Source organism: Coregonus lavaretus (assembly GCF_964263955.1).
Source record: "Coregonus lavaretus genome assembly, chromosome: 18".
In the NCBI taxonomy this organism is placed as follows: domain Eukaryota; kingdom Metazoa; phylum Chordata; class Actinopteri; order Salmoniformes; family Salmonidae; genus Coregonus; species Coregonus lavaretus.
In genome coordinates, this window is record NC_140005.1 from 46,059,227 (window position 1) to 46,075,092 (window position 15,866).

General features: G+C 43.9%; 1 protein-coding gene across 1 annotated transcript in view; it reads right to left on the reverse strand.

The window, feature by feature from the left end:
• LOC311145665 (ALK tyrosine kinase receptor-like) overlaps positions 1-15,866 on the reverse strand; it is a gene marked incomplete at both ends in the record, with an annotated part of 155,661 nt that overhangs the window by 95,527 nt on the left and 44,268 nt on the right. Inside the window, 3 exons of the mRNA XM_084181928.1 lie at positions 3,403-3,575; positions 12,364-12,467; positions 15,139-15,276. Of these exons, the coding sequence (XP_084038054.1) occupies positions 3,403-3,575; positions 12,364-12,467; positions 15,139-15,276 (415 nt within the window). The remainder of the gene's footprint in view (positions 1-3,402; positions 3,576-12,363; positions 12,468-15,138; positions 15,277-15,866) is intronic.

A 15,866-nucleotide genomic window follows, 5' to 3' on the forward strand; every position in this document is an offset into this window, starting at 1 on the left:
ACACAATCTGATCTTTGAACAGTAGAGACTATCTGTAGAGACAATCTGGACATAGAACACTACATCAATGACCACAAGCTGCATCGCTCAAGTCTATGAGATGAGGGGAAGATGTAGAATGTCTGCTCTCGGTGGTGATATACTTCCTTAAGTGTATCATTCAAGACTAGGATAAGAAAAAGGGCTTGATTCAATCCATAGCGCTGAAGTTCCGCGTTGTAGCACGATTTACATCGAATGGCAATTGTTCCGCGATAGCGGAGACTGCATTCACCAAAAATGGAAATGACCTTTACATTTCAAGCGCTGAACTTCGGCAATACGGATTGAATCAAGCCCAAAGATAGAGTATGTCTAATGAGTGTCGATATACTTCCAAACAGTATCTTGTGATTCATGATATCACTGCCTTATCCTTCTTTATGACATAACTCAAATATTCTACTAGCACAAATACATAAACTCAGCAAAAAAAGAAACGTCCCTTTTTCAGGACCCTGTCTTTCAAAGATATTTCGTAAAATCCAAATAACTTCACAGATCTTCATTGTAAAGGGTTTAAACACTGTTTCCTATGCTTGTTCAATGAACCATAAACAATTAATGAACATGCACCTGTGGAACGGTCGTTAAGACACTAATTAAGGTCACAGGACACTAAAGAGGCCTCTCTACTGACTCTGAAAAACACCAAAAGAAAGATGCCCAGGGTCCCTGCTCATCTGCGTGAACGTGCCTTAGGACTGCAGATGTGGCCAGGGCAATAAATTGCAATGTCCGTACTGTGAGACGCCTAAGACAGCGCTACAGGGAGACAGGAGGACAGCTGATCATCCTCGCAGTGGCAGACCATGTGTAACAACACCTGCACAGGATCGGTACATCCGAACATCACACCTGCGGGACAGGTACAGGATGGCAACAATAATTGCCCGAGTTACACCAGGAATGCACAATCCCTCCATCAATGCTCAGACTGTCCGCAATAGGCTGAGAGAGGCTGAACTGAGGGCTTGTAGGCCTGTTGTATGGCAGGTCCTCACCAGACATCACCGGCAACAACGTCGCCTATGGGCACAAACCCACCATTGCTGGACCAGACAGGACTGGCAAAAAGTGCTCTTCACTGATGAGTCGTGGTTTTGTCTCACCAGGGGTGATGGTTGGATTCGCGTTTATCGTTGAAGGAATGACCGTTACAACGAGGCCTGTACTCTGGAGCGGGATCGATTTGGAGGTGGAGGGTCCGTCATGGTCTGGGGCAGTGTGTCACATCATCATCGGACTGAGCTTGTTGTCATTGCAGGCAATCTCAACGCTGTGCGTTACAGGGAAGACATCCTCCTCCCTCATGTGGTACCTTTCTTGCAGGCTCATCCTGACATGACCCTCCAGAATGACAATGCCACCAGCCATACTGCTCGTTCTGTGCGTTATTTCCTGCAAGACAGGAATGTCAAAGTTCTGCCATGGCCAGCGAAGAGCCCGGATCTCAATTCCATTGAGTATGTCTGGGACCTGTTGGATCAGAGGGTGAGGGCTAGGGCCATTCCCCTCAGAAATGTCCGGGAACTTGCAGGTGCCTTGTTGGAAGAGTGGGGTAACATCTCACAGCAAGAACTGAGGAGGAGATGCACTGCAGTACTTAATGCAGCTGGTGGCCACACCAGATACTGACTGTTACTTTTGATTTTGCCCCCCCCCCCCCCTTTGTTCAGGGACACATTATTCAATTTCTGTTAGTCACATGTCTGTGGAACTTGTTCAGTTTATGTCTCAGTTGTTGAATCTTGTAATGTTCATACAAATATTTACACATTTTAAGTTTGCTGAAAATAAATGCAGTTGATAGTGAGAGGACGTTTCTTTTTTTGCTGAGTTTACTTCAAAAATAACAGTGTTGATCACAACCTATATAATGAGTTTTACGCCAGTACTACAGTAGAACATGTCATAATAGTGTTCTATTAGAAACTGCAAATAGACAGAATACTGATGCATGACCACAAAGACCACAGTTTACATGACTGTGACCCTATACTGAATGTACGGATCTACTAGACCTTGAATTACCTATTTTACCAGGCATGTGTGCCACACAGAGTTCTATTTGCATTGTTAGAATGACGAATAAATAAAAAAAAACATTTCCCCAAGTCACAGTGACTTTTACCTACTGCTATTTGACATCCACATACACCACCATTCAAAAGTTTGGACACACTTACTCATTCAAGGGTTTTTCTTTATTTTTACTATTTTCTACATTGTAGAATAATAGTGAAGACATCAAAACAATTAGTTGGAATTAGTTGGCGTGTCCAAACTTTCGACTTGTTGTTGTTATGGAACAAAATCCTATCAAAATCAAGACCAATTTGGAAATGTTCTTCCTAGAAAAGGTCAATTAAGACTTCATGGTCGAAATGCATCCATCGTGACTCCTTATTGAGAATAATTTGGCAGTGCTGGTCTTCATTCATATTGCTCAAAAGGTCAAAAAAGTAACTCCTAACTCAACTCCCAAAACATTTTGGCCCTCATCTACTTCTATACTGCCCTTCACTGCCCACCAACGTCCACATGTTCTACTTAAACCTCACCTTTATCTGACGACTATTTCTCTGCCTATATTTCAGAGATCCCGACTGAAGGTCGTACCTCGAATCCGGACGAGTTCACAAGGCGCAAGGACACACATTTTAATTAAGAATGTGAGCAGAGCAAACTCCATAAAACCGGGAATAAAAATTGTATCACTCTCTGAGGACCAGGATTAGCTCGGCTCAGACGATAAAGAGAGCCCAATCAAGCACACCGAGATGAAACAAGTCGTCCAGGTTTTTGTTTGTTTCATTCTTTTTTCATTTTTATTATTTCAGCTCCTCACACTGAAGAACTGAAAAATTAAGTGCCATAGCTAATTGGAGGAAAAGGAGGATGAATGGAGGTCTCTGTATCGATTTTTACTACCCTGTTTAAAAAAAAAATGTGATACAGTGAGCGACAAGGAGAATAGTGAACTCACTGCATGCCCGTAGGATAAGGCAAGTAGACCCATTGGGATTCATTAACTTTGCATGGTGAAACTGAGGGTTATCTTAAAATGGAATGTAAATGCTGAAAATGTGCATTTTGAAGGAAGAACTGAAGAAAAAAGCTATTCATTACTGTGTCTTTGAACCTGACAGGCGATATGTATTTTCTTTCTTCCTGGTTCTTTTATGCTTTGACGTGGTGCATGTTTCAAATGTAGCATGATTCTATGATCTCACAATCTAATGAAGCAGTGCCCCATTTTGACCCTGTTACATATTCATACACTGCACTCTGTTTTTCCTAAGGCCGTGATTGGCCAAATCACTTGTCAGTCTGTCAATGGAGCAACTTGATTCGCCGTACCAGTCAACAAGTCCGTAGAGAGGAAGCATAATGAGTCTCCAGCCTCTCTCAGTCTTGGGCCCGCTGGCAGAGTGCCACAGTCTGCGCTGCTCCTCTGGTCCCGTGCTGTTCTCCACCAGCCACAAAGATAGCGCCCACCTCTGGCCACCTCCGGAACACATCCAGAACCGTACCTGTTGGGAAAATCACAAAAGTCACGTTATATTATGAGTCTGAATAGGACTTGAATAGGACTTAACTGAGACACACATTGACATCCGAAATCATCAGATGGTGATGTTATATATTGCCATAATTACTAGCTTAGAAGTAGCGTACGCACATCCAGTTACTTGCAGGTGCAGGGAACAAAAAGTCATGAAGATAGACACCCGCACTCTGTTGAATGTTCCCACAGTGTTATTAAAATTTTACATTTTAGTCATTTAGCAGACGCTCTTATCCAGACCGACTTACAGTCAGTGAGTGCATAGATTTTTCATACTGGCCCCCCGTGGGAAACGAACCCACAACCCTGGCGTTGCAAGCGCCATGCTCTTCCAACTGAGCTACAGGGCTTAAGCTGTAGCTTAAGTGCAACATTTTGACCGGAAAGGCTTTCCTCCAGCCAGAACTTCAGGGAAGAAATTTGGGTCTAAACATTGCACTTGATAAAACTGTAGGGGCAGTTTTCTTTAATTAAAGTTATTACATATTCATCAATCGTCTCAGCTGTACACCAGGCCGTACAAAGTTCCCTATTCATATTGCTCATATTTTTCTCAATCTAACGGAACAACATTACTCCCGTCTAAATGCTAACTATAATTTCAATGTGTAGTTCAAGGTCTTCTATCACAGTGTACTCACTCACTTAATAGTAAATTATCCAGATTTCACCTTTGAGAAACTGTGAGAAGTTCCCTGACATCAAGATTATAGAAGTCAAACCGTATTTGCCCGGCATTACTTGGAGATGGACATGATCTGCTACTAATGCCCAAGTCAATCTACTCTTGAGATTGGGTCCTGCGGCAGACAAAGCAGACAGGCAGGCAGGTAGGGTACATTGGACAGCTCAGGGTCGTGTAAGGAGAGAGATTGAGGTGCTAATCTGGAATCATGGCTAATCTTTGGGTCAGTGCCAAGGAACAACTGACTGCGGCTAGCTGGACTGTAGCTTTAGGCACTGTTATAGGACTGAACTTTACTTCAGACCTATCTCAGTAGCTGTCGCTCAGAGGCCCACTTTATGTCCCCCTCTCTCCCCTCTTTCACATTCTTTATTCCCTTTTTCCGTTTTCTGTCTCCCATAGATTCTCTCCCTGTGTATCCTATATCTGCGATGATACCCGTATTGCAAAAAAAAATTCCATGGGAAAAATGTAAACACAGAGTGGGCCAAATTCTTTGGTCCTTTAAAAACCTGTTGTATGTAAGATATTGTGTGCTATAGCTTGCAAAATAAATACATGTGACTCTGGATGACGACATAATGGTGTTTGTTTCCAACATTAGGGCTGTTTTCCTAAAGAAGTTAATCTACTTCGTGTTTTATTTCCTTGTCACGACACTAACGAGTATCACAATACTGGTAACGTCCCGGACCTAGTGTATCCCCTACTCTGTCTATGTCTCTCCTCAGCTGAACCCCCTCTCTGTTTCTCTTTTCTATCTCTTCCTCTCTCTCTCTGTCTAGCTGTGCTCATCCACACACTCCTCTGTCTCTCCTGTTCACTCTCACTCTAGCTCTTCATTTCCAACAGACCTAACCCTCCTCCCACATACACAAGGTCAAAGGTGAAAGTGCTAAGTGGTGTAAATACATTGATGCTGTCCTAATATGGACACCGTAGTAACCTCTAAATACGATATTGGCCCACATGCCAGACAGACACCTATCAAGAGGCAAACTTTTAAAACCATGGACTCACCCTGTATCGACCTGACTGACAACCCCTCTGACCAATAAAGCAAGAATAATGCATTCCAAATCCCTGTTATATATTTTTGTCATCTGATTGACAGGCACGGCCCCTTATCAAATCAAATCAAATTGTATTGGTCACGTACACATATTTAGCAGATGCTATTGTGGGTGTAGCGAAATGCTTGTGTTCCTAGCAGTGCAGTAGTATCTAACAATTCCCAACAATACACAAATCTAAAAGTAAAATAATGGAATTAAGAAATATTTAAATATTAGGAAGAGCAATGTGGCATTGACTAAAATACAGTTGAATACAGTATATACAGTGGGGCAAAAAAGTATTTAGTCAGCCACCAATTGTGCAAGTTCTCCCACTTAAAAAGATGAGAGAGGCCTGTAATTTTCATCATAGGTACACGTCAACTATGACAGACAAATTGAGAGAAAAAAAATCCAGAAAATCACATTGTAGGATTTTTTATGAATTTATTTGCAAATTATGGTGGAAAATAAGTATTTGGTCACCTACAAACAAGCAAGATTTCTGGCTCTCACAGACCTGTAACTTATTCTTTAAGAGGCTCCTCTGTCCTCCACCCGTTACCTGTATTAATGGCACCTGTTTGAACTTGTTATCAGTATAAAAGACACCTGTCCACAACCTCAAACAGTCACACTCCAAACTCCACTATGGCCAAGAACAAAGAGCTGTCAAAGGACACCAGAAACAAAATTGTAGACCTGCACCAGGCTGGGAAGACTGAATCTGCAATAGGTAAGCAGCTTGGTTTGAAGAAATCAACTGTGGGAGCAATTATTAGGAAATGGAAGACATACAAGACCACTGATAATCTCCCTCGATCTGGGGCTCCACGCAAGATCTCACCCCGTGGGGTCAAAATGATCACAAGAACGGTGAGCAAAAATCCCAGAAGCACACAGGGGGACCTAGTGAATGACCTGCAGAGAGCTGGGACCAAAGTAACAAAGCCTACCATCAGTAACATACTACGCCACCAGGGACTCAAATCCTGCAGTGCCAGACGTGTCCCCCTGCTTAAGCCAGTAATAATAATAATAATAATAAGCCATTTAGCAGACGCTTTTATCCAAAGCGACTTACAGTCATGCGTGCATACATTTTTTGTGTATGAGTGGTCCCGGGGATCGAACCCACTACCTTGGCGTTACAAGCGCCGTGCTCTACCAGCTGAGCTACAGAGGACCAGTACATGTCCAGGCCCATCTGAAGTTTGCTAGAGTGCATTTGGATGATCCAGAAGAGGATTGGGAGAATGTCAGATGAAACCAAAATAGAACTTTTTGGTAAAAACTCAACTCGTCGTGTTTGGAGGACAAAGAATGCTGAGTTGCATCCAAAGAACACCATACCTACTGTGAAGCATGGGGGTGGAAACATCATGCTTTGGGGCAGTTTTTCTGCAAAGCGACCAGGACGACTGATCCGTGTAAAGGAAAGAATGAATGGGGCCATGTATCGTGAGATTTTGAGTGAAAACCTCCTTCCATCAGCAAGGGCATTGAAGATGAAACGTGGCTGGGTCTTTCAGCATGACAATGATCCCAAACACACCGTCCGGGCAACGAAGAAGTGGCTTCGTAAGAAGCATTTCAAGGTCCTGGAGTGGCCTAGCCAGTCTCCAGATCTCAACCCCATAGAAAATCTTTGGAGGGAGTTGAAAGTCTGTGTTGCCCAGCGACAGCCCCAAAACATCACTGCTCTAGAGGAGATCTGCATGGAGGAATGGGCCAAAATACCAGCAACAGTGTGTGAAAACCTTGTGAAGACTTACAGAAAACGTTTGACCTGTGTCATTGCCAACAAAGGGTATATAACAAAGTATTGAGAAACTTTTGTTATTGACCAAATACTTTTTTTCCACCATAATTTGCAAATAAATTCATAAAAAATCCTACAATGTGATTTTCTGGATTTTCTTTTCTCATTTTGTCTGTCATAGTTGACGTGTACCTAGGATGAAAATTACAGGCCTCTCTCATCTTTTTAAGTGGGAGAACTTGCACAATTGGTGGCTGACTAAATACTTTTTTCCCCCACTTTACATATGAAATGAGTAAAGCAGTTTGTAAACATTATTAAAGTGACCAGTGATTCCATGACTATGTACATAGGGCAGCAGCCTCTAAGCTGCAGGGTTGAGTAACCGGGTGGTAGCCGGTTAGTGATGCCTATTTAACAGTCTGATGGCCTTGAGATAGAAGCTGTTTTTCAGTCTCTCGGTCACAGCTTTGCGTGCTCAGTCCCCTCCTGTACTCCGTGTTCATCCATGACTGCATGGCCAGGCACGACTCCAACACCATCATTAAGTTTGCCGACGACACAACAGTGGTAGGCCTGATCACTGACAACGATGAGACAGCCTATAGGGAGGAGGTCAGAGACCTGGCTGTGTGGTGCCAGGATAACAACCTCTCCCTCAACGTGATCAAGACAAAGGAGATGATTGTGGACTACATGAAAAAAAAGAGGACTGAGCACGCCCCCATTCTCATCGACGGGGCTGTAGTGGAACAGGTTGAGAGTATCAAGTTCCTTGGTGTCCACATCACCAACAAACTATCATGGTCCAAACACACCAATACAGTCGTGAAGAGGGCACGACGAAGCCTATTCCCCCTCAGGAGACTGAAAAGATTTCGCATGGGTCCTCAGATCCTCAAAAAGTTATACAGCTGCACCATCGAGAGCATCTACACAACAGAGGGTAATGCGTACGGTCCAGTACATCACTGGGGCCAAGCTTCCTGCCATCCAGGACCTCTATACCAGGCGGTGTCAGAGGAAGGCCCTAAAAATTGTCAAAGACTCCAGCCACCCTAGTCATAGACTGTTCTCAAGCGGTACCGGAGCACCAAGTCTAGGTCCAAAAGGCTTCTTAACAGCTTCTACCCCAAGCCATAAGACTCCTAAACAGCTAATGGCTACCCAGACTATTTGCATTGTCCTCCACACCCCACCCCACCTCCTCTTTTACGCTGCTGCTACTCTGTTTATCATCTATGTATGGTCACTTTAACTCTACCCACATGTACATATTACCTCAATTACCTCGACTAACCGGTGACCCCTCACATTGACTCTGTACCAGTACCCCCTGTATATAGCCTCCCTACTGTTATTTTATTTTACTGCTGCTCTTTAATATTTTTTTATTTTTACTTATCTATTTTTTTCTTAAAACTGCATTGTTGGTTAAGGGCTTGTATGTAAGCATTTCACTGTAAGGTCTACACCTGTTGTATTCGGCGCATGTGGCAAATACAATTTGATTTGATTTGATATTTTTGGTCTTCCTGTGACATCGGGTGCTGTATGTGTCCTGGAGGGCAGGTAGTGTGCCCCTGGTGATGCGTTGGGCAGACTGCACCACCCTCTGGAGAGCCCTGCGGTTGCGGCCGGTGCAGTTGCCGTACCAGGCGGTGATACAGCCCGACTGGATGCTCTCAATTGTGCATCCGTAAAAGTTTAGGGGCCAAGACGAATTTCTTCAGGCTCCTGAGGTTGCGGCTTCTTCAGCACACTGTCTGTGTGGTTGGACCATTTCAGATTGTCAGTGATGTGTACGCCGAGGAACTTGAAGCTTTCCACCTTCTCCACTGCGGTCCCGTCGATGTGGATAGGGGCGTGCTCCCTCTGCTGTTTCCTGAAGTCCACGATCAGCTCCTTCGTTTTGTTGACGTTGAGGGAGAGGTTATTTTCCTGGCACCGCTCCGCCAGGGCCCTCACCTCCTCCCTGTAGGCTGTCTCATCATTGTTGGTAATCAGGCCTACTACTGTTGTGTCGTCTGCAAACTTGATGATTGAGTTGGAGGCGTGCGTGGCCATGCATTCATGGGTGAACAGGGAGTACAGGAGGCAGCTGAGCACGCACCCTTGTGGGGCCCCTGTGTTGAGGATCAGCAAAGTGGAGGTGTTGTTTCCGGGTTCAGACCCAGAGCCCCGAGGTTAATGATTAGCTTGGAGGGTACTATGGTGTTGAAGGCTGAGCTATAGTCAATGAACAGCATTCTGACGTAGGTATTCCGCTTGTCCAGATGGGATAGGACAGTGTGCAGTGCGATGGCGATTGCATTATCTGTGGATCAATTGGGGCGGTAAGCAAATTGAAGTGGGTCTAGAGTGTCAGGTAAGGTAGAGGTGATATGATCTTTAACTAGCCTCTCAAAGCACTTCATGATGACAGAAGTGAGTGCTACGGGGCGATAATCATTTAGTTCAGTTACCTCTACTTTCTTGGGTACAGGAACAATGGTGGACATCTTGAAGCAAGTGTGGACAGCAGACTGGGATAGGGAGAGATTGAATATGTCCGTAAACACTCCAGCCAGCTGGTCTGCGCATGCTCTGAGGACGCTGCTAGGGATGCCGTCTGGGCCGGCAGCCTTGCGAGGGTTAACATGCTTAAACATCTTACTCACGCCGGCCACGGAGAATGAGAGCAGTCCTTGGGAGCGGGCCGCGTCTGTGGAACTATATTATCTTCAAAGCGTGCGAAGAAGGTGTTTAGCTTGTCTGGGAGCAAGACATCGGTGTCTGGTTTGCCCTTTGTAATCCGTGATTGTCTGTAGACCCTGCCACATATGTTTATTGATTGGGTTGACCTCGTGTCTGGAAATCCTATCCCTGGGAAATGTCACCAACTTTATTTATGATCTCTTGCTAAACCACCACTATCAGGGTTGGGATCGAACTTCTGTCAATTCAGGAAATACATTTGAATTCAATAAATTAATAAAGAAATGGCATTGCCCCCAGCATTCACTTTCGCTCCTCCTCACCTGTCCACTGCAGCTCTTCCCAGTTCAGTGTAAATGTGTGCGTGTGTGCTTGTGTGTGCGTGCGTCTATCTGTCTGTCTGTCTATGTGTTTTTAGGCAGCTTACAAGGTAAACTAAGAGTTAAATGAAGATACAATGCACCAAGATATTCAACTATCCATCAGATTAATTAATTTACTGAAGTAAGGAGAAGTCTGCTTATTATATCTAAAAATGAATGTTCAGTCATTCATCAATACTGCCATTATTAATAACTACTCTATATTTATTCACAGTGTGTCTGTTTGTTTCCAGACTCTCCTATCTTACATAATTTTGTCTGTCCATTCATTCATATTTTTGTTTGTGCTCTGTGTGCTAATACACACTTTCTGTCGCTGTCCCAAATTGCACCCTATTCCCTACATAGGGCTCTGGTCCATGAAGTGCTTTGAAAGACTGGTCATGGCTCACATCAACAGCATAATCCCAGAAACCCTAGACCCACTCCAATTTGCATACCGCCCCAACAGATCCACAGATGATGCAATCTCTATCGCACTCCACACTGCCCTTTCCCACCTGGACAAGAGGAACACCTACGTGAGAATGCTATTCATTGACTACAGCTCAGCATTCAACACCATAGTGCCCTCTAAGCTCATCACTAAGCTAAGGATCCTGGGACTAAACACCTCCCTCTGCAACTGGATCCTGGACTTCCTGACGGGCCGCCCCCAGGTGGTAAGGGTAGGTAACAACACATCTGCCACACTGATCCTCAACACGGGGGCCCCTCAGGGGTGCGTGCTCAGTCCCCTCCTGTACTCTCTGTTCACCCATGACTGCATGGCCAGGCACGACTCCAACACCATCATTAAGTTTGCCGACGACACAACAGTGGTAGGCCTGATCACCGACAACGATGAGACAGCCTATAGGGAGGAGGTCAGAGATCTGGCCGTGTGGTGCCAGGACAACAACCTCTCCCTCAACGTGACCAAGACAAAGGAGATGATTGTGGACTACAGGAAAAAAAAGAGGACTGAGCACGCCCCCATTCTCATCGACGGGGCTGTAGTGGAACAGGTTGAGAGCTTCAAGTTCCTTGGTGTCCACATCACCAACGAACTATCATGGTCCAAACACACCAAGACAGTCGTGAAGAGGGCACGACAAAGCCTATTCCCCCTCAGGAGACTAAAAAGATTTGGCATGGGTCCTCAGATCCTCAAAAAATTCTACAGCTGCACCATCGAGAGCATCCTGACTGGTTGCATCACCGCCTGGTATGGCAACTGCTTGGCCTCTGACCGCAAGGCACTACAGAGGGTAGTGCGTACGGCCCAGTACATCACTGGGGCAAAGCTCCCTGCCATTCAGGACCTCTATACCAGGCAGTGTCAGAGGAAGGCCCTCAAAATTGTCAAAGACTCCAGCCACCCTAGTCATAGACTGTTCTCTCTGCTACCGCACGGCAAGCGGTACCGGAGTGCCAAGTCTAGGTCCAAAAGACTTCTCAACAGCTTCTACCCCCAAGCCATAAGACTCCTGAACAGCTAATCATGGCTACCCGGACTATTTGCACTGCCCCCCCACCCCATCCTTTTTACGCTGCTGCTACTCTGTTAAGTATTTATGCATAGTCACTTTAACTCTACCCACATGTACATATTACCTCAACTACCTCAACTAGCCGGTGCCCCCGCACATTGACTCTGCAACGGTACCCCCCTGTATATATAGCCTCCCTACTGTCACTTTATTTTACTGTATATATAGCCTCCCTACTGTCACTTTATTTTACTTCTGCTCTTTTTTTCTCAACACTTTTTTTGTTGTTGTTTTATTCTTACTTTTTTTGTTTAAAATAAATGCACTGTTGGTTAAGGGCTGTAAGTAAGCATTTCACTGTAATGTCTGCACCTGTTGTATTCGGCGCATGTGACCAATAAAATTTGATTTGATTTGATTTGGTCAAAAGTAGTGCACTGTAAAGGAAATAAGGTGCCATTTGGGACACACCCGGTGTGTAAGTCTGGTTGCTTAGACTTAAAAGACCACATCTGCATACAACAGGAGGGCTTTGTGTGTGTGTGTGTGTGTGTGTGTGTGTGTGTGTGTCTTTCTGTCTGCCTGTCTGTGAGTGTCTGCTGTGTATTTATCTCTCTCTCTCTCTCTGTATGTATGTATGTATGTGTGTGTGTGTGTGGGAGAGTGAGAGAGAGAAAAATAAGACTCCTTTGCTCTCACCTCACATGGAGAGTTCCGTAGGGGAGGGGGGAAGAGAGGGCTCCTGAGATACGCTGACCCCTGCTGACCCTTGGACTGTCCTCCATCCACACTGAACATGGCACCTGGAACATACACACACACCACACACGCAAATAAAGAAACAATCACACAGAAATCCGTTAAATATCTGTGCTTTGCTTTTTCACGACAAGATTTTACAAGCTTCTATGAAATATGTTGGGGATATAACAAAGTTCCAGTGTACATGTACCATAAAATCAGAGGCTGTGTTATCTCTGTTATGCCAATATGATTTTGCCTTAGAGCATACAGTATAGGGGTCGTTCCACAAAATGGGTGCCTTTTGCGTTTTAAAAGCCTGTTATATTAAATGAAGTGCCCTTTAATATAGACCACGTGGAGAATTCAATAAAGCATATTTCTATATGAATGCATGCTTGCTAAAGTAGCAAAATTCAGTATTTTGACATGTCCCTCAGTCAACCCTGTCACTTCTAGGAAGATTTCAACCCACTAAATCCCCAAATGTTTCACCATCTTTGTAAAGCCCTAGTTATCTTTGTTGCTTTGACAAAGCAATTTCTGAAGATTATTATTTATTTCATGTGATTAGTGATTCATTTACGTCTGTCCCTCATTTTAAGGTGAATCCTGTTACGTGAACTGAACTCTTGTTTTAATATGTTGAAACTATTGCTTTTTAAATATATATATTTTTCAAAATAAACATTGAACATATAATAGTGAAATCAGAGTGTAAAAGCAGGTGAACTGGTACTACTCTTTTTGGCCAGTTTTGTGGTGGAAAATGGGTTGAGTATAACAAGTCAACCCTGTTATCCATAGATAGACAGGCTATAAATATCTAGGCAATTTTATATTTTTTTGTGAAGCAAAAATTGCATTCGATTGCCACTCCCAGTTGTCTATTCCCCGTCACGAGGGGATTTATGGCTGATTTAAGATTAAATCTACAACCCTTTTACGGTCAACCCTGTTACATTATTTAGCACTTAATATAGTAATGTTTATTATCTTGAGATGGGAAAATGTGTTTTTTATGAATTGGAACATGTGCTCTTTATGACAGAATGTAAAGTTACACTTCTGAAAAGGCACTGAATTGGTGGAATGACCCATAAGCCTTACATTGCATTACAGCCACTGAAAGCATACAGTAAGAAGACTACTACATCCAGAAACAACCCATTGTCCATATTCCATTGACAGAATTGAAAGAACTGGATCGGTAGAAGCAATATGGTTTAGCTTTATCCTTTTTGAATAATATTTCCACATAATACCTAGATCTATCCAGTCCTTTCAGATCTACAGATGCTGTATCTTAATTTGATCATACTGTTTCAAACTTGTAGTGTATTCAAGGTTTAAAAAGGTTTCTAGAGTTTGTAATTTCCTCTTTACAGACTTGATTTGCCATAACAAAATATGTATCAACCCCTACAAAAAATGTCCTTTAATTAAAATCCACATAATAATGAAAATGGACTGTTGCTGCAGGATTATTTTCCTGCTGTGAGAAACTGTGTCAAATTAAGATACAGCGTCTGTACACAAGTGCCTAAAGGCTTCAGCATGCTTTCATTTTGGTTGGCGCCTAGCCGAACTCGGCTAGCCGAAACGAACGAGTGTGCTCGCATACTCCCTTAAAAGAACTTCGCTTGGAAAATGACAAAGAAGCGACAATGGTAGTTTGTCCATTTTGAGACACTGTAGCCAGTATACACTTCCTCAAAATTGTAAGAATTAATCTAAGATAACTCAAGAAATTGGTCATTAATTTTGACATTTTTGCCGAAGAGATCTTAGTATAAGCAATTTTACATCTAAGACATTTGGTGCAGGATTTTTGCATGAAAACAAGTCGTCTCTCATTGAATGAAAACTAAGACTTTATTGAAGAATCAATACTGTTGACAAATCACCGACGAAGGGGCGTAGACTTAGGCTCCAAACTTCGGGTTGCCTCAAGAAAAAATGCTGTGTACCCGAACAGCCGAAAAACCCTCACCAAAGTCCAAAACGAACAAAAACATCACAAAATGCCGTCATAATATATGCACAAACTCTATCAAACTGTTTCGGCTGGGAAGCATGCGGACGTCTTAAGGGGTAACAGAGTGCGTTGGGGTAGCTATGGGTTGTGGACAGGGCCTATATGATTGATATCAGTGACAAAACACTGAGTATACCAAACATTAGGAACACCTTCCTATTATTGAGTTGCACTACCCCATTTTGCCCTCAGAACAGCCTCAATTCATCGGGGCATGGACTCCAATGTTGACTTCAATGGGCCATGTTGACTCCAAAGCTTCCCACAGTTGTGTTAAGTTGGCTGGAAGTCCTTTGGGCGGTGGACTATTCTTGATAGACACAGGAAACTGTTGAGCGGGGAAAACCCAGCAACAGTTGCAGTCCTTGACACAAACCATTGCGCTTGGCACCTACTACCATACCCCGTTCAAAGACACTTAAATATTTTGTCTTGCCCATTCACCCTCTGAATGGCACACGTACACAATCCATGTGTCAATTGTCTCAAGACTTTAAAATCCTTCTTTAACCTGTCTCCTTCCCCTTCATCTACACTGATTAAAGTGGATTTAATGAGTGACATCAATAAGGGATCATAGCTTTCACCTGGATTCACCTGGTCATGGAAAGAGCAGGTGTTCTTAATGTTTTGTACAGTCAGTGTATATATATCGATTTAAGCGATGACGTCTTTAAAAAGCACTGATGATTCACCTGAGGATGATGGACAGCTAGGCCGCACCCTCTTTGGCAGGGTGCGAACACGCCTCCAAGAGGTTCCCTTGGCTGCAATTGGCTGCCATCCGCACTCACCGTCCTCGAAGGAGCAATAGCTGCCATTGAGAAACTGACCTGAAACGGAGAGAGAACAGTAGAGAGAGGAGAAGAGAGTGAGTAGCCTCAAACGAGCTGTAGCTGCAGTTAAATTGACCAGAGAGAGAGAGAGAGAGAGAGAGAGAGAGAGAGAGAGAGAGAGAGACATCGAAGCAACCAGCTTTTACACATCTGAAAGACATGAAGAGAGCTAGACCTCTGAGTTAGACCTCTGGGCTGGGGTGTCGGAAAGAGGGAGGAGAAAGAAAAGGGGATGAATAAAAAGAAATGAGTGAAAAAAGGGGAGGTGATGCAAGCCTGCTGCGAATGGGGGACTGCACTGTATACCTGCTACCTAAAAGCCACTTCATAGGGGGCATGTAGTTGTCCAAGGCTTCAAGTAGGACCATTAGACCTGTTTCACATAGAATTTACCAAGTTATCTCAAGTTACCTACTATAAGGGCCTGTAGCACCCCTGCAGTTCGTTCCCATGCTGAAACGGTTATTTCTGTGACTCGGTCTCACGGTCTCTCTACACTAATTGGCACCGGATGACACTATTAAGGTGACTCAAAGAAACTCACAGGGAAAGGAACATTCTGTCTATGCACTACTTGGATGCTGCAT